Below are 27842 nucleotides of genomic sequence, written 5' to 3' on the forward strand. Positions count from 1 at the left end.
GAAGTGTGGGATCAATTCTTATTTAGAAATCTCTGCTTGAAGAAAGTTGATTTACTGTTTCAACTCATGGAATATTATTTTGGTAAAAGTACCAAAATATATCAAAATGAAACAGTTTCTTTGGAAAACACAGAAATCAAACATGATGATTTGATTTTACCAAATAGCAAAAAATTAAGGTGGAGAATAAGAGGAGAGGATGAAAGAAAAAATAACAATCCATTGGTGGTCCAGTGTATCACATTGAAATGACAAAACGATACAATTAGACCTGAAAGAGAAGTCTACATTTGGAGCTTTGGAGAGTATATAACCCAGCTGTTCTCTAACTTCACAGGGACCGGAGAACAGAGGAAATAAGTTACCCTGAGGTAGGAGGTATAAGCTGGAAGATTAGACATGAAATCAAACTCCCTCAGAATCAGCATTGGTAAGTATTACTTAATACTTACATACAGTACTTAGCTAAAAAGTACTTTTGCTTATTTTGCTTCATTTATACCTGAAGACCTTGGGGTCTAGTGAGGTTCAGTGGATAGTAATTAGTTTTCATTCTGACATTAGGTAACTTGAGAATCCACACGATCCATGAGTCTGAAGCCTTCCCATAGTGAATTGCCATTATTTGTATTTTTAAAACAAATAGCCGTCAAGCAGCTGCCTCCTACGATGGAAGCAGGCTGAAAAATAAAGCCTACCAAAGATGCGAAATAAAATGCAAACATCACTAAAATCAGTTCCTGTTTTTAAATAATGTGGCTACAACCCCAGAATACCAAAGGCAGCACAGGAATACCTAAGACAGGCATTTGGTGCAGTTGTGGGCACCAGTAAGATTGACTTTAATCTCCCTGGAAGTGATATTCAGTATTAACTGCAGTTTGTCAATGCCCTGTCCCTCAGGGCATAATGTTGTGCAGTAGTGTAGTATAGTGTAGTGTAGTTTTCTGGCACCTGACTACCGCAAAGCCTTCTTCTTTGGCCCCTTGTAATGGGAGGTGTACAGGAAGAAGAGCAGCTGGGTCCTGGTATTCCTGGAATTTCTCTTCAGTGGACTGCCAGTGTACAGGTATCACAACGTGGCACATGGCTGTACTCAAGATGAGACTCCTTCTGAGAAAATGAAATCTAGCAGAAGTGGTACAGAAGACAGAAAATCCTTCTAACGTGTGCCTCCCAAACTGCCTTCTCTCCCTCTGTTCCCTTCACCAGGAGTGTCCTCTCCATCTTCTCTGCCTTCTCCACACCCTGCCTATCCTTCAGATTCCAACTCATCACACTTCCCTATAAAGCTTTCAAAGTATACAACCCCCAGTGATCTCTTTCTTTAATAAACATATATCTCAATCAGAATTTATTCTCTCTGCATCGCTGACACATCACACACAGACTGCACTATCCCAATGAACTGTACCATAATTCAAGCCGGAAACCTACTCGTAATCCTTGTCCTGCCTTTTATTTCTCCATACATTCACCAATCACAAAGTTTGATCAGTCTTCCTCTGGAATATCTCTTAAATATCATATCCAGCCGCAACCCATCCCCCTACATCAACTACCTTCATTTGTTTGGTCTCTCTCTAATTTATCTTGCCCAAATCTCCCATTCCTGCATATTGTCCACAATGTAATTAGAGTGGTCTTAATAAAAGGCAAATCAGATCATGTCACTCTTCTGGATAAAGTATTTCAGTGATTCCCTCTGTTTTGGTGATATGGGTATCAATTTCTTTACATAGTTCACAAGGCTCTGCAAAATCTGGCCTATGATTATCTCTAGTCTAGCTTCATCTCTTGCCATTTCCCCAAATCATGCTCGCTTCCAGACTTTTGTAAATTCCCCCAAGCCGTGCCTGAACACTCTTCTCCCTACACTTTTACTGGCTAACATTTACATATTCTTCCTACCTCAGCTTAGATACATCCTCAAAAATCCTTCCGGGACCTCCATATACCAATATAGATGTTCATTATATGTGATACCACTGTATCCTATATTACCATCATTTTCTAGAGACAGAGCTCTTATCTGTAAACAGTGAAATCAACTCTAGTTCATCAAAGCGGCAAACAAAATTTTTAAATATTAGGTAGCTAACAGAATCTCTGGGATCACTAAAGAATGAGACCTGGGGATCACCAGGCCAGCGATAATGCTCCAGGCTTCACTGTGGAACGGCTCCACACTACAGCTGCCTTGGAGGAGTGGAGACAACACCGATGCTAAGCACTGGGTGCTACCACTAGGACCTCCGGCCCTGCCTCTTACTGATGGAGCTCAGGTCACATTCCTGAATCCTCACTGCAAGGCATGCTGGGACAGTAAGGTTTTGTCATCTATCTTGAGGAGTGTTCAGATTAATTGTTTTATAGGTTTGTTGAGGAGCTTGAGGGTGACTAGCCATAACCACTTATTAATTTTTTATATCAGTTTTTTTAATATTTCTTTTTTTTAACATCTTTATTGGAGTATAATTGCTTTACAATGGTGTGTTAGTTTCTGCTTTATAACAAAGTGAATCAGCTATACATATACATATATCCGCACATCCCCTCCCTCTTGTGTCTCCCTCCTACCCTCCCCATCCCTCCCCTCTAGGTGGTCACAAAGCACCGAGCTGATCTCCCTGTGCTATGTGGCTGCTTCCCACTAACTATCTATTTCATATTTGGTAGTGTATATATGGCCATGCCACTCTCTCACTTTGTCCCAGGTTACCCTTCCCCCTCTCCATGTCCTCAAGTCCATTCTCTACCTCTGCATCTTTATTCCTGCCCTGCCCCTAGGTTTTTCAGAACTTTTTTTTTTTTTTAGATTCCATATATATGTGTTAGCATACAGTATTTGTTTTTCTCTTTCTGGCTTAGTTTACTCTGTATGACAGACTCTAGGTCCATCCACCTCACTACAAATAACGCAATTTCGTTTCTTTTTATGGCTAATATTCCATTGTATATATGTGCCACATCTTCTTTATCCATTCATCTGTTGGTGGACACTTAGGTTGCTTCCATGTCCTGGCTATTGTAAATGGAGCTGCAATGAAAATTTTGGTACATGACTCTTTTTGAATTATGGTTTTCTTAGGGTATATGCCCAGTAGTGGGATTGCTGGGTTGTATGGTAGTTCTATTTTTAGTTTTTTAAGGAACCTCCATATTGTTCTCCATAGTGCCTGTAACAATTTACATTCCCGCCAACAGTGCAAGAGGGTTCCCTTTTCTCCACACCCTCTCCAGCATTATTGTTTGTAGATTTTTTTGATGATGGCCATTCTGACTGGTGTGAGATGATACCTCATTGTAGTTTTAATTTGCATTTCTCTAATGATTAGTGATGTTGAGCATTCTTTCATGTGTTTGTTGGCAATCTGTATATCTTCTTTGGAGAAATGTCTGTTTAGGTCTTCTGCCCATTTTTGGATTGGGTTGTTTGTTTTTCTTGATATTGAGCTGCATGAGCTGCTTGTATATTTTGGAGGTTAATCCTTTGTCAGTTGCTTCATTTGCAAATATTTTCTCCCATTCTGAGGGTTGTCTTTTCGTCTTGCTTATGGTTTCCTTTGCTCTGCAAAAGCTTTTAAATTTCATTATGTCCCATTTGTTTATTTTTGTTTTTATTTTCATTTCTCTAGGAGGAGGGTCAAAAAGGATCTTGCTGTGATTTATGTCATAGAGTGTTCTGCCTATGTTTTCCTCTAAGAGTTTTATAGTGTCTGGCCTTACATTTAGGTTTTTTAATCCATTTTGAGTTTATTTTTGTGTATGGTGTTATGGAGTGTTCTAATTTCATTCTTTTACATGTAGCTGTCCAGTTTCAGCAGCACCACTTATTGAAGAGGCTGTCTTTTCTCCATTGTATATTCTTGCCTCCTTTATCAAAGATAAGGTGACCATATGTGCATGGGTTTATCTCTGGGCTTTCTATCCTGTTCCATTAATCTATATTTCTGTGTGTGCCAGTACCATACTGTCTTGATCACTGTATATTTGTAGTATAGTCTGAAGTCAGGGAGCCTGATTCCTCCAGCTCTGTTTTTCTTTCTCAAGATTGCTTTGGCTATTTTGGGTCTTTTGTGTTTCCATACAAATTGTGAAATTTTTTGTTCTAGTTCTGTGAAAAATACCAGTGGTAGTTTGATAGAGATTGCATTGAATCTGTAGATTGCTTTAGGTAGTATAGTCATTTTCACAATGTTGATTCTTCCAATCCAAGGACATCGTATATCTCTCCATCTGTATCATCTTTAATTTCTTTCATCAGTGTCTTATAGTTTTCTGCATACAGGTCTTTTGTCTCCTTAGGTAGATTTATTCTTAGGTATTTTATTCTTTCTGTTGCAGTGGTAAATGGGAGTGTTTGCTTAATTTCACTTTCAGATTTTTCATCATTAGTGTATAGGAATGCAAGAGATTTCTGTGCATTAATTTTGTACCCTGCTACTTTACCGAATTCATTGATTAGCTCTAGTAGTTTTCTGGTAGCATCTTTAGGATTCTCTATGTATGGTATCATGTCATCTGCAAACAGTGATAGTTTTACTTCTTCTTTTCAATTTGGATTCCTTTTATTTCTTTTTCTTCTCTGTTTGCCATGGCTATAACTTCTAAAACTATGTTGAATAATAGTGGTGAGAGTGGGCAACCTTGTCTTGTTCCTGATCTTAGTGGAAATGGTTTCAGTTTTTCACCATTGAGAATGATGTTGGCTCTGCGTTTGTCATATATGGCCTTTATCTTGTTGAGGTAAGTTCCCTCTATGCCTATTTTCTGGGGGGGGGGGGGTGGTTATCACAAATAGGTGCTGAATTTTGTCGAAAGCTTTTTCTGCATCTACTGAGATGATCATATTGTTTTTCTCCTTCAATTTGTTAATATGGTATATCATATTGATTGATTTGTGTATAGTGACGAATCCTTGCATTCCTGGGATAAAGCCCACTTGATCATGGTGAGTTTCTAAAAAAGTGTTAAAGTTGTCAGCTGGTATAGTAAGTATCTTGTCTGTTTCATGGGGACTCCTTTGGTCAGTACCATGTCTGTGCTGGCAAACAACTGAGGCTAAATAAAGGAGTGTGGAAATATGAATGAAATAGTGCTATTTACTATCTGAGTGCAGCACACATACCAATGAACAGGAAGGTGATGTGGAGATCAGGAAGGCATTAGTAACAAGCAAAGATATGAAAGGGGTTCATCTGCAGCAAATCAAAAGAACATAACTGAAGTCCTCAGCCTGGTCGGAATTGGGCCCTGAATGGAGCCTATAAGGTGACCAGAGAGAGTTAGACGTGCTACAATATGCTTCCATAACACTCTATACTTCTCCAATCATAGCACTTATAAAATTTTATTGAAGAGTTTGTTAGTTTCTTGTTATTCTTGCAGAGTTACAAGATGTGTGAAGACAGAGATGGCTCATCCATGCCTGCTCCATAGACAATGTGTAATAGATATTTTTAAAAATAAGTAAGTGAATGAATAAATGAATGGGGGTAAAGATGAGGGCACAGAAGTGGAAGAGAGAGGTAGGCACCAGAGAATGTTGCCTGGTTCCAGTGGGGTGACCTGGATCAGCACAGGCCTGATGCTAGCCACTCCCACACAACTCCTTTCTTTCTAATCCACTTCTCATTCTCTTTGGGAAGGATTGAGGTCTCTGGAAAATAGCCAAAAAACAATTAAGGGAGCGGCCAGCCCAAATTAATGCTCAAGCCTCAGGAGTATCTGAGCACTGAAAGCCACTTCTATTCATGCTCTCTCAGATCAAGGGGTGAGAAAGGGTTCCCAAAGCCATAACTCTTTTTAGGTGGATTTAGAAGGCATATAAAGGCCCCTGGCTGAGGACTTGCCTCCTCATTCCACAACTGGTGCCAGCACTCTCAATCCTCCACTGAGAGAAAATGTCCATCCAGTAAGTATCTCTGGGAGATTATTTTTTTAATTCCTTAGTGTGTTGATGGTAAATGGTCTATTTCAAGAGCTCCTGAAGAGGATTGATGACCCCTTTAGGGAAGGCCTTGGCTCATGGTTGGGGAGTTTATTCCTATTTTATGTATTGAAGCAAATATCTAGAATTCAGGTCTAAATTACAGTGGGGTTTGTGTGGCTTGGAATGGGGCCTTGGAAGTAGTAGTGAGCATGAAGATTTCAATAAGGCAGACCTGGGTTCCACTTCTTGCCCAGCCATTTCCTAGCTGTGTGATTTTGGGCAAATTACTTTTTGAAGTCTTGGCTTTTCTGTATATAGAATGAGTAGTACTTACCCCCATTATGGTGTTGTGAGATTTAAATGAACGAATAGCATACAAAGTCCTTTTAAAAGTATGTGGCACATGGTAAGTCCTTAATAAAAAATAACTATCATAATTAGGCAGTCTGGTCAGCTCTCACTCTAAGAAGTTATAAAATGGAGCCAAAGTGAGAAGGGAGAAAATAATCAAAAACATAAGACCTAAATCTCCTTGTCTGACTATATTTAAAATGTACTGTAGCTCTTGGAGATTGGTGATGAAGTGAGATGATGGGAAGAAGTGATGGTATAATATGGGTGAATAACAAAGGATGACAAATTGATCCCCAAACCTGTGGTCTCCCAGTGCATAAGAGAGAGAGGAATGAGACTGTCTGGAAGGCAAGAGAATAAATGATGCAGTAAAAGCTGAGGGTAGGGACAGGGCAGGCTAATTCTGTAGGAAGGACTCGGTCAGGAAGAGAAGTGACAATGGCGGGATGTTTTGACTTGTCTTCAGAAATATGGGAAAACTGCAGAGGGCAAGCAAGTCCACTGTGGCATTAAAAGGGAGGTCATTTTCTCCTTTATCAAAGGAGGAGCACTGACCTGGGCCCCTTTGCCAAACTGATACATTTCTACCACCACACCACACCAAAACACTGTGTGCTCCCAGCCCAGGCTAGACTGGCAGTATGCACCACCATTGAGCAGAGAGCATCTTTTCTCCTGGAGCTCTGCCTCTATCTCCGTGGACTTCCTGAGATTCCACATGAGATTCTTCCTCATTATTCCACCATTTCAGAGTCGAACATCCTGCTGGTGGTTACAAGAAACTGTTTGAAACTGTGGAGGAACTGTCCTCACCGCTCACAGCTCATGTTACAGGTTGGTCTCACCTATCTTGAAGCCATCTTCTCTTTTCTGTCTCAATCTCTCTTCTCTGTCTCCTTATTCATTGGCATCTCTCAGAACGGGCTCCCCCTGTGGGCTACAGAGAGAGGAATCTGGACATTTGGGCTTTTTATGCTAAGAACCCATTTCCTCTTTTCTTTACTTCTCTAATATAGAAAAATGCTACCTAACTGGAATTCCTTAACAACTGGGACTATACCTTTGTCATCTTTAAGGTGTCAGTGCCTAGCTCAGTGCCTGGCACATAGAAAATGTCCTGTAAATGTCTGTTCTATCAGTTGCAGATTAAATGAAGGCCTGGTGACAAGCATCTGGGAATATGACAATAAAGGGTGGTAGGTTTCATGCCCATTATATCAGAAGTCTTGGTTCTGGAGTCAGGCAGATGTAGGTGCTAACTGTAGCTCTATTATTTTACTATCTGTGAATCCTTCAACAAGTTATTTAAACTTTCTGAGTCTCAATTCATTCACCTACCATAAACCAAATTTTACCTCATCGAGATGTTGTGAAGATTAAATGAGATAATGTAAATCGAAAGATTCACACAGTATCCAACACAAAGTTATCAATAGATGGTTGTTATTATTACTACTGCTATCATTATCCAAAGTCACCACATGACCCACATAGCATCCTTGCTTAGACATGGTGTTATAGGAAGGTCCAAAGCCTGGGCAGGTCTCTTTCCTCCCAATTGTCTCTTGTGCAAAATAGAAGGAATGAGCCCGGTGCTCTTTCTCAACTAGATTCTGATGCTAACAATCTAGGTTCTAGCAATCAAATTAATGCTGTGCCTTTTAGTTAAGCCATGCCTTCTTTTCAAATTTTTATCAGAAATATACATCCTTGTAAAGTGGGCTGCTGAAATTGAGCTATATAAAATAATACATTTGTGTTTTTTTTTAATAGCAAGGATTATAAAAACACTGCCAAATGCTGCACTTTTCAAAGGATCAAAGGGCACAAACTTAACTGTTTAGACTGAACAGACTTAAGGCCTTTCTTGTGTGCCCCTCATTTTGCAGAGAAGGACACGGAGGCCTAGAGATGGCACATAGCAAATCCTGAACCAGAATTCAGGTCTCTGACAGCCCTTTGCACTTTCTGCTATAGCAGGTTGACCTTTATCTGGACAGTAGCCCATATTCTCAAAGGAATATAGGTCTATATTTTAAGAAGCCAGTATTCTTGTTTTTCATTTAAACGGTTTGTTCTGTAGACACATCTTTGTTTAGTATCTAGATCCCTGCTTCTAATCCATCCCTCCTATATATCAAGAAATTTGAAATTTTTCTTAAAAGTGAGACAGTAAAAAGGCAAATGTATTGGTAGCTGGGGAAATCTGTTAGATGGAGAATCCCATTCCATTCGAGATACTTTTCCCTGTCTCCTTCCAACCCTTTATCTAAACTCTGAGATGTTGCCACATTTCCTACCACTTGGTCTCCTAGTGAAAGGAGAGTAGGCCAGCAGGCATTTCCTGAGAGCTACCCGCCATGAGAACTGGGAATGGAAATGACTGCCAGCTTTAAAAGTAAGAGGCTGCCCAATCGGGCTGCTTAGATAATCACTGCTCTTTACCTGGGTGAGAAGGGCAGGGGTAAGAAGCAATGTTCTGAGTCTTGCCTTCATCACAGGCAGGATCCCCCTCTGGTTGACCGGCAGTCTCCTTCGATGTGGGCCAGGACTCTTTGAAGTTGGATCTGAGCCATTTTACCACCTGTTTGATGGACAAGCTCTCCTGCACAAGTTTGACTTTAAAGAAGGACACGTCACATACCACAGAAGGTAAAGAACACTAGGGCCCACTCCTCCTAGGGTTCGGACCTATCTCAGCTCCTCCCTCCAGGTACTTTTCAACCTCCTGAACCCAAGAGGAGACTTTTATACTCGCCTCCACTCAGAATCCTCCTGGGCCAGTGAGTCTGTATGGACACCTCGGAGATGTACTATGGGATAAAGAAGCAGCTAAGAACTAGGGCTTTGGGGTCTGACACGCCTGGCTTCAAATCCCATATGCCCTACATACCATTTGCCTAGGTGGGTGCCCTTTGGCAAGATGTTAGTCTCTAATTCTTTGTTTTGTCATCTATAAAAATGGGAGAAATAAGAGAATTTACTTCAGGGTTTATTACAAGGATTAAATGAGAACATGGTTCCTAGCCCATAGGAAGCATTTAATAATAATAATAGTTATTATTATTAAACCATGGGTCTCTTGATGTCTTTCCTTTTTTATAATCAGAAAGGCCAATGGGAAGGAGGGAGGGGTGTTACAAAGGAGGCAAGGACCAAATATGTCTTAATAATACAAGAAAGAGAAGTTTTCTAAAAACAGAAGATTGTTGCTAAAAGACTTGAAGCCCTAAGCCATCACTCCAATTTCATTACAAAGCTTCATTAACACCACAATAAATAGTTTGTCTTATGCGTTAATATTCAGGCCTGTTAGCAGCTTTGTTGATCACCACAGATTTCAGGCATTCTGAAGAGACATCAAAAGAAAGAATAAATGGAGTCTTGAAGTAGTCCGGATAACTTGGACTGTAATAGAAGAGAAACAGATCAGGTCAAGCAGAAATTTAGTTATGAAAGCATATTTTGGAGGTCAGGCAAAGCCTTTATATGCCTTCTAAAGACCTTGGTACTTTTTCCTCTTTATGGAAGTGCAAAATCAGATTTTAATTGGCTCTCCACATGAGAAATCCTAGGCAACGTATGCCATCTAGTCTGGGAGATATGGTTCAGGAGGTCTGCCTGTGCAAGAGACCAGATTCAAGAATATCTACTTTTAAAAGTAGCAAAATAAATTTTTAAATTGAAGAAAAACATAAGAGGGACATGAGGAAGATTGAAAGGAATATAATTCAGCATAACATGTTCTATACTTCCCCGCTCAGTGTAGATTGTTGAATTATAGGCTACAGGAAGTCAGAGGTCCAATGTGAACTACCCATGGGGCTGCATAGTGTGATATGGAACAGGCATGTTTTCTGGCTCTGGCCACATATGCTGATCACTTAATTTCTCTGAACCTTGATTTCCTCATATGTCACTGTGAAGTTTATAAGACATAAATTTAAGCTCGTGGCACATTGTCTGTTTCTCCTTCAGTCACCCCAAGAAAGTTACGAGACTCTTCATTCTTCGTGTTGTGGATTTATGATTCTGACTTTAGGAGGTCACATAGAATGACCATTCTAAGCTCCCCGTGGACTACACTAATTGCCCTTGTCTGTGACCCTTTCCCGTGTCTCAATGTCCTTCAGGTTCATCCGCACTGATGCTTACGTACGGGCAATGACTGAGAAAAGGATCGTCATAACAGAATTTGGCACCTGTGCTTTCCCAGACCCCTGCAAGAATATATTTTCCAGGTTACTGAAACCCAACTGCATGTTATTAAAGACATTTTACATTAGCCCTTTTTCTCTCATGGCGTGAAAGTTACTGGACTGAAAAATCCATTTGCTTCTGCAGGTTTTTTTCTTACTTTCGAGGAGTGGAGGTTACTGACAATGCCCTTGTTAATATCTACCCAGTGGGGGAAGATTACTATGCCTGCACAGAGACCAACTTCATTACAAAGATTAATCCTGAAACCTTGGAGACAATTAAGCAGGTAGGACACAGTGCTCAGACTATATCGCTCAGGAATTTAGAGTTTGCAACTTAGAATTAAATCAGCTGTGCATTTGGGTTTGAAGAATATGAGAGCCAGATAGATTAAGTTTCAAATCCCTGCTTTGTCATCAACTACTAGCAATGTGACATAGGGCAAACTTTGTTTCTCCATCTGTGAAATTTTAAACATTTATTATGTGGATTGGAGGAAAACCGTATAAAATGCCTAACATATTTATTTGTGACACAAATATTTATTGAGTCCCTTCCATGTACCAGAACTTATGCTAGATGCAAAAGATATACCAATGAGTAAGACAACATCGTCCCTGCTCTTCATGGTTTTTATAGACTAGCATGGAACTGGCACATTTAATATTGAAAACCCTACCATTCATTGTTCTAGGAAAGTGTGTTGTACCAACTTGCCCCTTCTTATAGACACTTCTTGTTAGAAATAAAGCTATATCTTAAAAGAAAAAGCATAGAGAAACATGTCAGCAGTATTAAAAAGTGATAAATTTTGATGAGAACTTAGGCAATCTTGGTGCAGCATTTGATAAGATAGATCTACATTTTCAACCAATATTTATTAAGATGTAACTATTTGCAAGGCATTGTTCTTGTCTTCAGAAAGCTTAACACCTAGGTGGAGAAATCAAATAAATACATTACTTAACTATAATAGGACACAGAATGTGAGGACTCTTTTCACAGAGGGAAAACCTTCTATGAAAGAACAAAGATTGCTTCTGGCAGTAGTTGGTGGATGTGAAGTGGGGCAGATCAAGGAAGGTTTAAAAGTCTTGCACTTGAGTTAGAAGTTAAAGGGAAGGCACAACTTCATTGATTTTGGAGAAAGAACATTTCATATACAGGGAGTACCATGATCAGCTGTATAGAGGTGGGAAACTGGAGGATAAAGAATAATTTATTTGGCTAGATTTGCAGTATTTCTCAATGGACGTGGCAGTGGCGTTGGGCCGGTGGTACTTCATCATTGTGGGGACTGTCCCACCCACTGCAGAGGTTTGGTATCCCTGATTCCACCTACTAAACACCAGACATGTCCTCAATCATTGTACAAACTCCAAATGCTCACCAACATTTCCAACTCTCCCCCTAGGGGGCAATAGCACTCCCAGGTGAGAACTAGTGATCTAAAGCATGCCACGTCAAGGGGAATAGTGAAACACAGGGTAGGGTGAAACTAGAAGTTTGAATAATGGACAAAAATTTGGAATAAGTCATTTAGCTGATGGGAAGCTACTCAAAGTTTTTGTTCAGGGAAGTGGTATAAGCAGAGCTGTACTTTAGGTTATTTAATCTGGAAGCCACGTGTAAGCTGTATGGGAGGACAAAAGAGATAAGGGATAGCTAGGAGACCAGTTAAGTGGAATTGAAGACCAGAACTAGATATTCAGTGTAGTAGGAATAGAAAGGAAAAGCAGTCCCAACAATGGGTCTCAATATCACAAGCTGATTTATAATCCCCAACAGACTATTTACTAAGGCTTAACATATTCTCGATAGCTCTTTCTTAGTTTAGATGTATGTTTGAAACCACATATGAGTGTATGTGTAGATCATTTAGAGAAATACTGAAGCTGAGTTTCTAAACCATCCATTTGACTTTGACAGTGAATCCAATTACCATAGTAATTTAATTGGAAGTGTGAAGTTCATGGTATGGCTCCAGAATAGACTTTATTAGGAGTCAGGTTTCATTGTGAGCAGCACTATACCCTGACTTCGTATAAAAATGTAGTTTTAAAATTTTGAGTGTTTTTTTGTTGGTTTACTAGTACTGAAATAGACTCCTAACAAGTTCCTTTGCCTCCAGCCCGATTCCCTTAAATACAGCTTCCTTAATTCAGTAGAAGCAATTTTCTTTTCTAAAATGCAAGTATAGATGTGTTATTCCAATTAGTGCACCCATAGTTTCCAAGATAAAGTTAAAAGCACAGACCTTTGTGGCTGGCCCATTTTATTTCTCCTCTTCCATGTGTGTGTATCACCACAGCCATGCTGAATGACTAGTAATCCCCAAGCAGCATTCACTTTTTGCAACTCTATGCCTTTACATTAGGGTTCCTACTCCCTAGAACACACTGTCATCCTTCTCCATCTGGTAAATTTTACTCATCTTTCAAGCATGTGTTGGAGTCATTGCCCTTGGGAAGCCCTGCCTAATCCCCTAGTCTGGGTTAGATGGCCTTTCTTTACAGATATCATTTTGTACCCACTGCACTGTATACCAGCTTATTGGTCTAATACAGTGCTATTAAATGGAACTTTCTACAACGATGGAAATGTTCTATGTCTTCATTGTCCAAGTGCTATTGAGCACTTGAATGTGGCTACTGTGACTGAGGAACTGAATTTGAAGTTCTATCTAATTATGGTTAACTTACATTTAAATTGCTATATGTGGCTACCATAGTGGACAGTGCAAATCTAGACTGAAGTTCTTGAAAGCAAGGGCCATCTCTGTTTTCCTAGACCCTGACACAGCACCTGGCATATAATAGAAGCTCAAGGAATACTTGATGAATGACTGAATGACTGAATGAATGTCTTGCCTTTTATTTAAATGAGGGTGCTAAAAACTCCCTATGCTTTAAAACATACTCTCCTAATCACATAGAAAGAATTTTGGTTAGACAAATATATACTCCATCGATTATTCATTCAATAAATCTTTATTGAGCAGGTTCCAGGTAGAAATTCTAGTGCTCTGCATCCTTAGATAAATCATTTGATCTCTCTGACACCTCAAGTTCTTCTTATGTAAACTGAGAGGTTTGTGGTAGATTAGTGGTTTTGAATTTTTTATGAGAATCCAAAACGAATTAAAGCACTGAATCCTATCTTCAAAAAGTTTCCATTAACTCCAGGAATTCATGGTTCCCCTGAAGTCTATTTGGGTTAAGACTTTCTATACTAGATGAATCCTGAAGTTCCTTTCAGTTCCAAATTCATTCTGTATGTAAGATACTGGATTTGGTATTTAGGTTGTATCATAAAAAATTGCCATTTTTCTAAAATGAAAATTATTGACTATCAGCATACAATTCAATGTAATTCAATAAGGAGAATGTAAAGAAGTTTCAGGATTCAAATTCGTCACTGTTTGAAGACAAACTGCATGTGCAAAAGGAAAGTAACCAACCAGAGTAATATATGGCCTACATCAATTGAAAAGCTCAATCAGGGAGAACTTGAAGATTTCAGAGGCATGAGGGGTCAGCATGGGGGTCAGAGGAGAGCTCAGCGCTAAAGATGGGACTTCTACAGACTTAAAAGAGGGTAAGACCCAGAGAGATGGAAAGAAAGAGAAAGCACACTTAGGGTGAGGGTGCAAGTGGTAACAGTGAGGTCAGACTGAGGAACCAAAGGTGTAATACGATCTTCCTCTTAACATGGGTGACGTTTGTTCTCCTTCCATAGGTTGATCTTTGCAACTATGTCTCGGTCAATGGAGCCACTGCTCACCCCCACATTGAAAATGATGGGACTGTTTACAATATTGGTAATTGCTTTGGGAAAAATTTTTCAATTGCCTACAATATTGTAAAGATCCCTCCACTACAAGCAGGTCAGTTTACCACTTTGACTCTTCTTAAAACAAGTATCTAGGGGCTTCCCTGGTGGCACAGTGGTTGAGAGTCCGCCTGCTGATGCAGGGGACACGGGTTCGTGCCCCGGTCCGGGAAGATCCCACATGCCGCGGAGTGGCTGGGCCTGTGAGCCATGGTCGCTGAGCCTGCACGTCCGGAGCCTGTGCTCCGCAATGGGAGAGGCCACAACAGTGAGGGGCCCGTGTATCGCAAAAAAAAAAAAAAAAAAACAAGTATCTGTAACATGAGAAAGTTACTGGAAATACAGGGTGTCAGATCAGAAATATCAGGCTAGCACTATATGGACAGTTAAATTACTCTCAGATTTTAGGACAACTGACCCTCACCCTTACCCTACCAGGGGACCAATGCCAAAAAGCACCATAGCAGGAAATGACATCTTCAAAAATAAAGTTGCCGTGTTCTATTCTACAGTGTTTCAAAGGTGTAGTGTATATGTAACTTTGATCATATAAGATTTAGATTCGAATCCAGCAAATATTTATTGAGCACTTATCCATGTGCCAGACAAAATTAAGATTTTAAACAAACATGTGTATGTGTAATAGTATACACACATGTATATGAAAGTGTAGTAAGTATTTTGTGTGTATTTAATTCCCAAAACTAAAAACATAACTTTTTAACTCATATACTATAGAGAAAGAATATTAAAACAGAAGAGAGTACTCTTTAGAATTCTCCATTCATCCTCCATTCATTGCCAGAAATTTGATAATGATCTTGATAATAGAATTATTTGAGTATATATGGATTTTTACATACAAATCTTGAGCCCCACCTGAGGTAGACTGAATGAGTAATTCTAGGGGTGAGCCCATAGTCAGTATTTTCAGAAGCTTTTTATGTGGTTCTTATATACACTAAGGTTTGAAGACACTGCCTTAGTAGTAAATAAACTTTAATGTGCTTAAGAATTATTGTAAAGGGCTATGGACCCAAAACACATATGCCATAACTTTATAGATAACTTAAGAGATTGTAAAAGGCACTTTGACCATACTAAAATTTTGCCTTACTCCCTTGACTTAGAACCCACCTCCAGACGTAAGATGTGACTCCACTGTACCCTGTCTGCCACACACTGTTTGAGTATACTTTCCAAATCTGCTGCTATTTGGATTTTCCTGGGTGATTGCAGCTCCGCGTGAAATTTCTCTAAGAAATGCCAGTGACTGAGAAAATGGAAATAAACTCTTTAAAAAATCAAGATCTGAAAATGTATTTCTTTGCTTGCATAAGTTGTTCTAAATGCTTTGTATTTAAAAAAAAAAAAAAAAAGAGGCTGTTCCATAGCCTTTTGAAACCACTTTATTTCAGACAAGGAAGATCCAATAAGCAAGTCAGAGATCGTTGTACAATTCCCCTGCAGTGACCGATTCAAGCCATCTTATGTCCATAGGTAACTTGAAGGCCTGCTATGAATCTTCAGGAAAACTCAGGTTTAAAGATCTGCTTTGCCTACCTTTGATACCAATCCTGATCATGACATTTTCTTGCGGAAACCTAAATTTAAATGTAGTTAATTTCATGTAGGCACTGTTGATTCATATAACTGAGTATACCTCATGTGTACATATTTCTCTGTGGTTTGAGAATCAACCCTTCCCACTCACAAGTTTATTTCTGTTTCTGAACAGTTTTGGTTTGACTCCCAACTATATTGTTTTTGTGGAGACACCAGTCAAAATTAACCTGTTCAAGTTCCTTTCTTCATGGAGTCTTTGGGGAGCCAACTACATGGATTGTTTTGAGTCCAATGAAACCATGGGGGTAAGTCTTACATTTATTTGTCAGCTTTATGGTTCTGAAGAATATGTCTTTCATAATGCACACTTTTTTTTCTTTCTAAATACATCAAAATATTCTATTCACTTTTCAAGGTTTGGCTTCATATTGCTGACAAGAAACGAAAAAAGTATATCAATAATAAATACAGGACATCTCCTTTTAACCTCTTCCATCACATCAATACCTATGAAGACAGTGAGTTTCTGGTTGTGGATCTCTGTTGCTGGAAAGGGTAAGAAAGGACATTGGATAAATGTTACATCTCCAGTTGTTCCTGGAAATTAGGGTTTCTTTCGGAGATGCCACTCTCAATATTTAATCTGAATTACATCTAAAAAGGCAAGAAGAATGCTTAAGTCACAAAATATGATTGAAAAGGCTGTAGGGAGTTTAGATAATCAGAAACACTAACTGAACCTCAAAACTATGGTTAATGATTGATCAGGTCCATCAGGTTATGATCAGGTCCATGAACCAGACCTGAAAATAAAAGATTCTGTGACTTGATGAGTAAACTTAAGCTTAATTTCACTCAAACTTAACAAGATCCTTTGGGGAGCCTAGAACTCCACCTAGTCTGGGTTTGGGAAAAAGAGATATGCTTTCTTCAAAACAGCAGGTCACTAAGAAAGACAGTAGCCCCTGAAGACACAGACAGAATGGTGAGAGAGAAACAGAGCAGAACGTTTTAAAGGCTGTTGTTATTTAAACATATCCATGAGCAGGATTCTTTTCTCCACCCAGAGTGGGCAGGAGAAATGGCTCCAGGATTCCTGAGTCTTTAGCAGGTTCTGGGTTGGGGTCTGAAGAATAGGGAGGCACTTGTGCTTTTAAAAGGCATGAAGCATGTCTCTAAATTATTTGTAATTGGCTGTCCTCATGTTTGACTTCTTATTTTTGCAGATTTGAATTTGTTTATAATTACTTATATTTAGCCAATTTACGTGAGAACTGGGAAGAGGTGAAAAGAAATGCCAGAAAGGCTCCCCAGCCTGAAGTTAGGAGATACGTACTTCCTTTGAATACTGACAAGGTAACCACCCTCTACATAGATTTCAGATATAACCAGAATGTTTCATCTCGCTCAGGATTTTTTCTCCTGCTGTGTGTTTATACATAAAGTCTTGAAATTTCAGAGCTGGAATTAACTTTAAAAATTAATTCCACTTCCCTCATTTTATAAGCTAGGAAACTGAAGCTCAGAAGAGTCACATGACTTAGCAAAATCCAACTGTGGTGGAATCAAAACGAAAACCAGGTTTTGACTCTAAACCTGTTGTTCTTCTATTTACAAAATCCTTTCAAAGTGATTGCAATCCAACTGGTTAGAACATAAGCAAAAACAGTGGAATAAGTGGGCAAAAAAGCTTAAAAAAAAGTAGGTTGGCAGTCTTTGAAGGCTTTCAGGCCAAAAGGTTTGTGCTTTATTTGACAGGTGATGGGGAGATAGTCAAGGTTTAGAACAGAAGAAAGCCATATTCAGAGCTGGTGGACTGGGTATCAAGCGTACTGACTACCCTAGTTGTCCCTGCTACTAAATGTCCGGCTTCCCTGAGCAAGTCACTCAGTGAGCAAGTCCCCCTACAGTTCTGTTGCCTGCTCAGAAACCTAAGTAAATTGGACTAAATAATAACTAAGGTTATTTGCAGCTTTGATTTTCTAAAATAAGGCTGTGTTGTGTGTAAGTAGTATTGGCAGTAAAGAAAGGATGATGATAAGGGACCTGGGATTGGAGACAATGAAAATCACTCAGGTGATAGAAAAATGTAGTGGTAGTAGGAACAGACAAACCGACAAAAGTGAGAGTTCCTACAGGTAGAATTAAAAGGATCTTACATTTGATTGGATGGTAGAATGAATTAAGTCTTATACATGCAAAAGACCATAGAGATCCTTTAAGCCTATGTGTCTAGAGTGTTGATACCTTTGGAAATAGGAAATGTAATAATAGGCAGAGCAGATTTGGAGATAAACCTGAATTGTAGAACTATGAGGAAGTGGGGAGAATGAGTAAAAGGGCTGACTTCAAGACAGACCCAGGTTGACCAGGGCTTCCAGCATTCTAGCTGTTTGATTCGCGGCAAGACATTTAACCTTTTTAAATCCCCTTTTCTTTATCTATATCCACCATACAGGATTTTAGTGATCAATAAACAAGGTGACATATGTCAATCACTGAATATAGTCCCTCACACAAAGTAAGTGTTAAATAATATTGATTATAATCATCATCAACAGCAAAATCAGCATCAACAACATTTTCGTGAAGATGTCTTGTAGGCTTTCATATGGAAGTACAGGTCCTTGCGACACAAAGTAGGGTCAGAAGAAAAGATCTGATAGTTATTGGAATTGAAATGATGATCAAATATATGAAGACAGATAAGATTGCTAGCAGGAAAAATTCATACTTTAGAGTGTTTTAAAAGAAACATACAAATTTGTTTATTTTAAAAATGATGAACTTGATAGCCATAACATGCTGAAAGAAAAGAAAAGATGGCCAAGCACAAAAGTTGGGGAAACATCCATGTGCAGAAAGTGGTAAGAAAAGAGGAGTCAGAAAAAGAAAGAGAAAAACGTCACCAAAGGGCCCTAGTTACAGCTAAGAGAGCATAGTGCCACATGATAAGGCAAGAGAAGGGTTTCACTGGTGCCCACTGCTATATATAGACAAGTTGAAAAGAATGAAGATGAAGAGCCAGAAACCAGATTTAGTGATCTCCAGGGGAGTAGGGAGGGAGGCAGAAATCAGGTTTCAAGGCAATAAAGGTGAGCAATTGATGAGAATGTGGGAGCAATTACTATAGCCTGCACTTTTAAAAGTTTGGCAATGAAGAGAAAAATAAGTCATAAATTAGGGAAATAAGAGATAAACAGATTGAAGGAAGGAGAGGAAAGAGTATGAGTGAAGTTTCCAGTTTAGTGATTAATATAACAGTGATATCTTTAAAATATACCTTTATTATTTTTGAATAGGCAGTGAATTTAAATGGTCAAAAACTCAAAATGATCTAAAAAGGTACACACTGGAAGTGTCGCTACAACCTCTCTCTGCCTCTATTCCATACCATTCCCCTTCACTTCTGTGTGTAACTTTTAATGTCTTTCCTTTTCCTTTTTTTATGCAAATATAAGAAAATATAAATATATATAATTATTATTTCCCATTTTTACACAAAAAGTAACTTTCTATATCCACATTTTTGTTCCTTGCTTCTTTTCATTTTAAAATATATATTGAAGATCTTGCTTTCTTGAACTGCACGGTATTCTTTTTTGTGAACATACCCAAGTCCCTCACTGCTGAGCAACAGAGTTGTTTCCATTCTTTGGCTGGTACAGATAATGTCACAAGGAATAACTTTGTATGTATGTTATTTTATATATGTGCAGATATAGCAATAGGATAGACTCTCAGAAGTGAAATTGCTGGGTCAGGGGATAAATGCACGTGTTAAAAAAATAGTGAGGGGGAAGAGTGAAAATAAGGAGCTAGTTTGGAAAGCAAAGATAATGTTACACATCTCTTACATTAAAAACCCTAATTTAATGGTGGAAAAAATAAGATACAACAGAGTAAAATCATTAAAGTTACAGTCGCATAAGTAATGTGTTCGACATCAACATTTGAACTTACCGAATACATGTATAAATATGTATGTATGCACACATGCCGCTCTCTCCTTCCCAAAATCACCATGAAGTGCCTCGAGGCCCCACTTCACAGAATCTCACAAGACCCATCCTCACCTCCCATCTCTTCCCAATCCTGAAAATCTTTCACTATTTCCTTTTAATTCATTGTACATACCAGAAAAATTCCATCTATCCTCTGCTCAGAAGGTTCCTTCCACCTTCTTTCTTTTACCAAAAAATCTGACACTCTCTCTAGGACACTGGTCTCTTCAGCAGCAATTTCCAGGGGTAGCAGTTTCTCCTCCTACAGCGCTTGTACCACTGGGCCTGGGGCTGTGGTACACTTGTTCCACTTTGCTGCTTCCAGACCATTGCTCCTTCCACCCACCCTTAAAATCTTTCAATTTCAAATCTCACTTCAGCTAAGTATATAGCCAAGTGGTATGTCTACATTTACATATATACACCCCTCATTATTATTCTCACCAATTAACCACCACTCCTTCTCCCTTCTGGCTCAGTGTCACACTCCCCTGATCTACTCCTGACTCTCAGTTATTTCAATATACACATCATAGGTGACTCTTCCAACAACTGGTCTCTCAGTTCCATGACGTCTTCCACTGATTTTGTCTTCCATTCTATCTCAGCCACTCACTCCCCACAGTCATGCAATTGACCTTGCCATTACCTTTGACTGTGCTTCTACCATAACCTTGGTTTCATGCATGACACATTCTGACTACCACCTATTATCTTTCAAGATTACTTGCCCTATTGCAGTTCCCACCAGGAACCTCCAATCTATTGAACCTATTACCTTCTCATCATCTCTCACTCCCTTGAGGACTTACCTTCCCTCCTTATTCAATAACAATTTCATGGTTAATCATTGTAATCACCCCCTTGAGTAGATCTTCATTTCTCTTCCCTCTTTCTTACTTTATAGAACTTATTTGTCAAAATCATAATCCTAGTTAAATTCAACCCTCCACCCACTCCATGCTTGTACCTCTAAGGCTGAAATTAAGTGCTAAAAACACACAATTGTGTTAATTGGCCCATTTTTAAGTGCATGACAACAAACCTTACTGCTACATTTCCCAACTTCACTTTCCTAGTTAAATATTTCACACCCTCCTCTCTTCAACCTTCTAACACCTCCCACCTCCACACTCATACTCAACTGATGGCTCTGCTTCCTATTTTACTGAAACAAATGAAAGAAATCAGAAAAGAACGTAGACTCCTGCCACCACATCTACCCACCCACCAGCATCTGTACTCATACTGAATTATCCATCATCCTATTCAGAACTAGTCTTTCCCATCCTTCCTCACCCTCTCCAGGACAACACTCTACAGTTCTCCCCCTCTCTCATATATCTCACTCTCCTCCTGTTTTCATTAAATCATGCATATCATGCTATTATTTTGCCCTCTTACAAAATCCTTCTTTTAACTCTTCTTGCCCCCACCACCTATCCCCTCATTCCTCTCTTGAAGACCCCTTAATGTTGGAGGGCACCAGAACTCAGCCCTTTGTTCTATCTTCTATCTGTACGTTCACTCCCTTTGTAAAGACTCATGCTTTAAAGCAGCCTAGAATTTCACTTCCAACTTTCCTTTTAACTCAAGGTTCTTATATGCTACTGCCAATGCCATGTCTTTATTTTGATGTCCAATAAACACTTCAAGTTTAATAAGACAAAACCTAAACTTCTCCTCTTCCCCTACCAAAAATTACCTTCAGTAATCCCCATCTTTGCTGTGACAACTCCAACTTTTAATTATTCGGGCCAAAAACCTTGAAGCCCTTCTTGACTCCTTTCTCAGTTTCATGCCTCTTCCCCACCCCATATCTGAACTATCAGGAAATCCTCTTGGCTCTACCTTGCACTCCTCACTGACTTCAATGCTACTAGCCTAGTCTGAACCATTGTTTTCTTTTGACTGGACTACTACAAGACAAACTGGTTTCCCTGATTTCACTCTTTCATCTCCCCTTTTTTTTTTTTTTTAATTTACATGTATTTTATTTATTTATTTATTTTTGTATCTCTCACATATATATATATATATATATTTTTTTTATATAGCAGGTTCTTATTAGTCATCCATTTTATACACATCAGTGTATACATGTCAATCTCAATCTCCCAGTTCATCACACCACCACCCCCACCTGCCGCTGCTTTGGTGGTTTGGTGATTTGCTGCTTGGTGTCCATATATTTGTTCTCTACTTCTGTGTCTCAATTTCTGCCCTGCAAACCGGTTCATCTGTACCATTTTCTAGGTTCCACATATATGCGTTAATATACGATATTTGTTTTTCTCTTTCTGACTTAACTTCACTCTGTATGACAGTCTCTAGATCCATCCACGTCTCTACAAATGACCCAATTTCGTTCCTTTTTATGGCTGAGTAATATTCCATTGTATATGTGTACTACATCTTCTTTATCCATTCGTCTGTTGATGGGCATTTAGGTTGCTTCCATGTCCTGGCTATTGTAAATAGTGCTGCAATGAACATTGGGGTGTATGTGTCTTTTTGAATTATGGTTTCCTCTGGGTATATGCCCAGTAGTGGGATTGCTGGGTCATATGGTAATTCTACTTTTAGCTTTTTAAGGAACCTCCATACTGTTCTCCAAAGTGGCTGTATCAATTTACATTCCCACCAACAGTGCAAGAGGGTTCCCTTTTCTCCACACCCTCTCCAGCATCTGTTGTTTGTAGATTTTCTGATGATGCCCATTCTAACTGGTGTGAGGTGACACCTCATTGTAGTTTTGATTTGCATTTCTCTAATAATTAGGGATGTTGAGCAGCTTTTCTTGTGCTTCTTGGCCATCTGTATGTCTTCTTTGGAGAAATGTCTATTCAGGTCTTCTGACCGTTTTTGGATTGGGTTGTTTGTTTTTTTAATATTGAGCTGCAAAAGTGATCTCAACAGAGCAGTCAGGGTGATTCTTTTAAAAATAAATCAGAGCCTGCCACTGCTCTGCTCAGAACCCTCCAATGACTTCCCATCTCTCACTCATAGAAAAAGACCAAGACCTCACAATGACCTATCAGTCTTTACCCCTCCACTCTCCTCTCCTGTTCTTCTCCCCAAGCTCAGTCAGTGCAGCCACACTGGTCTCTTTAACGTTCTCCAAGGACCTTTGGCGTACTCCTACCTCAGGCCTTTGTAGTTTGTTCTCTCTGCTCAAATGCTCTTCCCCAGATACCTGCATTGCTAGCTTCCTTCATCTCCTACAAGTTTTATCCCAAATTTCACCTTTTCAATGAGGCTCACCCTGACCACCTACTAAAATTACAACTCACCTACTCTTCACATTTCTGATTCTCCTTACTCTGCTCTATTCTTTTTCCTCACATTCATGATGTACTAAACACTTTGTCTATTAATTATATTTATATTGTTTATGTTCCCAAATTAGAATGAAAACTTCATGATGACAGGGACTCTGTTCTCTGAAATATCCCAAATGCCTAGAATAGAGTCCATCACAAAACATGTATTTAAGTATTTGATGCAGGTATTACTAAATGAATATGTTCTTTGAAAGAGCTCATGATATTCATTCCTTTCATAAAATAATCTGAAAAATCACGTGGGAGCAATGTGGGTGACAAGAGATCTTAGAAAACATCTGGTCAGTAGTTTTTTAATTTGTTTTCTTTTTTGACAACTTACGAGTATGATTTTGTTTTCAAATAAAATAAAAATATAGCCTAACTATAAAGGAGACAAACACTGTATGGATACCTAGAGGTTGAAGTCTTTGTCGTTCTGCAGAAAAATACTTCTTTTTCCAGAGCCCATCCTCAGAGCTGTAAATTTTCTTCGAGGTCAGTCTCATTTTACTGATGAGAAGACTGAGGGCCTATGAAGTTGTATGACTTTCCCAGTGACACACAGCCAGTGACTGATGTGGACACAGACAGCTTTCCCAGTCATGTTCCTGGGCTCCCCTTTCTAGAGTTTTCTGCACTGCCTCTCCCTGCATGTTGTCTTAAGAAATGAAGAACGCAGGAGACAAAACTTGGGAAGACTATATTTATGGCTGCTTGATTTTTCTTTCCTGATCACTGAGGTTTCTGTTATCCTCTTTCTTAGGCTGACACAGGCAAGAATTTAGTCACACTCCCCAACACAACTGCCACTGCAATTCTGTGCAGTGATGAGACCATCTGGCTGGAACCTGAAGTTCTCTTTTCAGGGCCTCGCCAAGGTGAGATGATTTAGGAAAAAACCTCACATGAGAGAGAACAAAATGTTCCATTCAAAGAGATTAACGAGTTTTCCTAAGCACGTGCTCTACTTTGCAGCATTTGAATTTCCTCAAATCAACTACCAGAAGTATGGTGGGAAACCTTACACATACGCATATGGACTTGGCTTGAATCACTTTGTTCCAGACAGGGTAATTAATCCATCTTCCTAATATTCAAACAGTACTTTGAGTCACATGCTAGTCAAGTAGAGCATATTGACTGATTGACTGACTGATTGATTGACTTTTCTTTCTTACAAGCAGCTCTGTAAGCTGAACGTCAAAACTAAAGAAACTTGGGTATGGCAAGAGCCTGATTCATACCCCTCAGAACCCATCTTTGTTTCTCACCCAGATGCCTTGGAGGAAGATGACGGTAATGAAAGTAATAGATGTGTCTGAACACTCTCTTTTCATTGCAGTTCATATAGTTAGTTAATTAGGAGAGGAGTTATGTTGATTATTCCCTAATGTTCAGAAATAATCCTTTATACTATTGAATGGGACAGCACTAAAGAATTTAAACTTATTTGAGAATAAGTTTTATCTTACGGTCACGTTTCATTTGGTACTGTTGGAAAAATGCTAAAGCACCATCTGGTGTCACGATGGAACATCAATGTCTGCTCTAGATGAAGGAGAGGAGGAAGAAGGAGCAGCATGCGGTCTAGGTTTTTGTCTTTCCTGACCTAGATACATTTCTGAAAAGGGATAGAGTTCTAAGGAGGGAAACTGAGTATTCTAACAGATCCAAGAGAATGAGGATGAGGCTTTGTGTTTCTAGTTTTGGTTTTTCCTTTCAGTAAGCTGGGGCTAGAAAGGGATCCAGAGCAACAGCCTATAAAACAGCAACTCAGTTACAAAGAGCCATCTTAGTTAACTATTGATTATCCGGGACAAGGAGGTAGGTTATCCTCTCTGGGATTAAAATATGGAAAACCACAGAGAAATGAATAAAATAAAGAATTGTAGAGCCGTTTTACACTAAGTGATTTTACATATACAGCCTTTCCAGTCAAAACCGCAAAAAGTTTGTTCTTATTTTGTTTGAAGGAAGTAAGCTTCCAGCTAGGTCTTGGAAATTATAGAAATAATATACCTTACCATTTTCAAAGTCTTTTTTTTTTGGCCGCACCGCTCAGCTTGCGGGATCCTAGTTACCCGACCAGGGATCGAATCCGCTTCCTCAGCAGTGAAAGCGCAGAGTCCTAACAACTGAACCACCAGGGAATTCCCAGAGTCTTTTAATATACATTTTTCACTTGATTGTCACAACATTTTTTTTTTTTGCAGTAGGTAGAACAGGTGTTAAATCGTATGATACAGATAAAAACACAGAAACATTCATTAAATAAGAATTTAATGAATACTTACTATGTTCTAATCATTGCAGTAGGCTATTGGGATACAACAGTGGGCAAGAGAGATAGGGTCACTCCCTTCTTAGAGCTTATAGTCCAGGGGACATGAAAAATTTTAAATCCCTTTCAGGGTTACCACACAGCCAGGTGGTAGAAGAGTCAGAGCAAGATTTCAAGGCATCTGGTTTTCTTTATTTGTCAATGTAATGCTTCCTTGCTTCCTGTATTATTTCAGTGACACTTAATCTATTGCTATGGGCTTTTTTTTTTTAATTCAACATTGCCTTATTAACTTCTGATTAACAGGTGTAGTTCTGAGTGTGGTGGTGAGCCCTGGGGCAGGTCAAAAGCCCGCTTATCTCCTAATTCTGAATGCCAAGGACCTGAGTGAAGTTGCAAGGGCTGAAGTGGAGATTAACATCCCTGTCACATTTCATGGACTGTTCAAAAAATCCTGAGCACATTCTAGCCTAATATGTTTCTGGTGACAAAACCCAGAACAAAATAGGTCTGCAGTGAAATTCTGTTCAGTTTTAGCCTGCTGTATATGAGTTTTAACTTGCAGATGCACACAATTTTGCAGTGTTTTACAGAACGCACAGAGTTGAGTAAGCAATTCCTTTTAAAAAAAGTGCATATTTAGGTAATCATACTTTCTCTGTGAGACAGACACATCATAACTAAAAACTCTTTATATATTTACAATCAAAGAGCAAATGAATGTGGATTTATTAACCTGTTTTTTTATTCCTATTATAAAAGTGTATTTTAGGTACCTGTCTGCTCCAATTATTTTTTAACACTTAAAAGCCAGTCCTCTACACCTGATTTGTATGTGGCTTTGCCAAGTCAAAGCAGTATCTTACAAAAAGGCTTAATTATTAAATGTCAAACCAAACTTTTTCTCAAACAAGGGACTATCATCTAAGACAATCATTGTAATCGTATGCATATATATATTATTGTTCAAAGATTCTCAAGTTTTATAAACTTTAACATTTCCATTTAATATAAGCAATTACTACTATTTCTGATTTTACAATGAGGAAACCTATCTCTAATCCACTGAGGGCTCTCAACCAAATAATTTCTCAGAGATTAAGTTATCTATTAAAAGCTTACATTACATCCAAGCAATTACATATAGTAGTGACTGTAATTTTTTTGAAAAACAGAGCATAAAATACTGACAAATATAATTTCTGTTTAAAATCAGAGTATGGGGTAATAATATGTGTGTGGGGGGTTATACTTTGTTGCCTCGTCTGCTTAATTATATTTAAGCACTGTGCAATCACCTGAAAGTGAAAAAAGAGAAATATTGTCATTAACTTTCCAATATTAATATATTTTAAGTATTTATGTTTTTAAAATTATTCTCTTCTGAGCTAGATATTGCAAAAAAATGAAGACTGTCAAAAATGTTTATTCTATATCTTAATCCTGGCATCTATTTTATGCTCAAAAGTATTACATATCATTGTATTTAAGATGATCAGCATTGTGTCTGACTAAGTAAAAACAGCTTGAAGGAACAGACTGACTAGTGTACTTGATGCATCCATTTGATTTCTTTATTTAGATAAAATGCAAACTCGTTTTTTAAAATTATAAATACTCATTAAAACATACTTTTCAAAGAAAATCTAAAATTACAAGAAAGTGGAAATTATAAAGTAAAATCATACACAGCTCATCTAAGCTCAACTACTGGTCTTTTCCATCATTTTTCCCCCTGTGGATTTTTAATGTAATCATTATTTCTTTGTGGGTAATTTCTAGGTAGAGCTAGATATCTCAAAAAATAAAAAGGAAAATGCCAGAAAATAACATGGAATATGTGACTATAGATAAACATCAGTCTGTTATTTTTGTCTCTAGACATGGCACATGAACATAGTTCCACAAAGAAGGCTATTTATCCATTTCTTTTAAAAATGAAGAAAATAAATTACTGAATAATTACTAAGTTTTATACTTATTTAAGTCTTTAAATTTTAGAGAAATCCCCAAACTGTCACTTCCTACACTTGCCAATCAGTCCCTGCCTTCTTCCCATTCCTTTTCCATAAGCAAGTCTGGCTATTTGGTGTGCCCACTTCTCCTGTTGCAGGATCCCATTTTGAGCCCTGTGCTCTGTGGAGATCACCACAGTGTTAAGAAGGGAGAGAGGCACATCTGACTAAAACATTCTGACAATACCATTTCACCAAAATTGGAATTGTCTATATAATCATTGCTAATATTATACCAAGAAGGCTTAGGAGCTGTTTTCAATTGCAAAGATGGAATTTGAGCTTTAAAAACTTACATTAGAATAAGGGAGATTTAAGTCAGGCAAGAAG

At 38.6% G+C, this 27842-nt stretch overlaps 1 protein-coding gene and 1 long non-coding RNA gene across 6 annotated transcripts in view; one reads left to right on the forward strand and one right to left on the reverse strand.

Moving 5' to 3' along the window:
• Window positions 1-27842, reverse strand: part of LOC117313955 (uncharacterized) — a 188577-nt gene that overhangs the window by 40832 nt on the left and 119903 nt on the right. The window contains exon 4 of one of the 3 annotated variants that reach the window (XR_012324333.1): window positions 8876-9697. The exons of the other annotated variants lie outside the window; for them this stretch is intronic. This is a non-coding gene — a long non-coding RNA (uncharacterized lncRNA). Of the gene's footprint in view, window positions 1-8875; window positions 9698-27842 lie in introns of those variants that run through there. 3 annotated transcript variants of the gene reach the window in all.
• On the forward strand, window positions 440-27032 carry RPE65 (retinoid isomerohydrolase RPE65). 3 transcript variants are annotated; one of them, XM_033865122.2, is made up of 14 exons: window positions 440-5917; window positions 7041-7123; window positions 8791-8941; window positions 10423-10530; window positions 10634-10775; window positions 14228-14375; window positions 15739-15820; window positions 16059-16191; window positions 16302-16441; window positions 17113-17242; window positions 23980-24094; window positions 24192-24286; window positions 24401-24512; window positions 25804-27032. In XM_033865122.2, exons 1-14 carry the CDS (start codon window positions 5907-5909, stop codon window positions 25953-25955), a joined length of 1602 nt encoding a protein of 533 aa, XP_033721013.1. In that variant the 5' UTR covers window positions 440-5906; the 3' UTR covers window positions 25956-27032. The 3 variants fall into 3 exon arrangements, with proteins under 3 accessions (XP_033721013.1, XP_073644552.1, XP_073644547.1); XM_073788451.1 differs by lacking the exons at window positions 15739-15820; window positions 16302-16441; window positions 17113-17242; ... (2 more) ...; window positions 24401-24512; window positions 25804-27032 and having other exon boundaries at window positions 16059-16173; XM_073788446.1 differs by lacking the exons at window positions 15739-15820; window positions 16059-16191; window positions 16302-16441; ... (3 more) ...; window positions 24401-24512; window positions 25804-27032 and adding an exon at window positions 15451-15673.

Source organism: Tursiops truncatus, chromosome 1, assembly GCF_011762595.2.
Source record: "Tursiops truncatus isolate mTurTru1 chromosome 1, mTurTru1.mat.Y, whole genome shotgun sequence".
Classification (NCBI taxonomy): Eukaryota; Metazoa; Chordata; class Mammalia; order Artiodactyla; family Delphinidae; genus Tursiops; species Tursiops truncatus.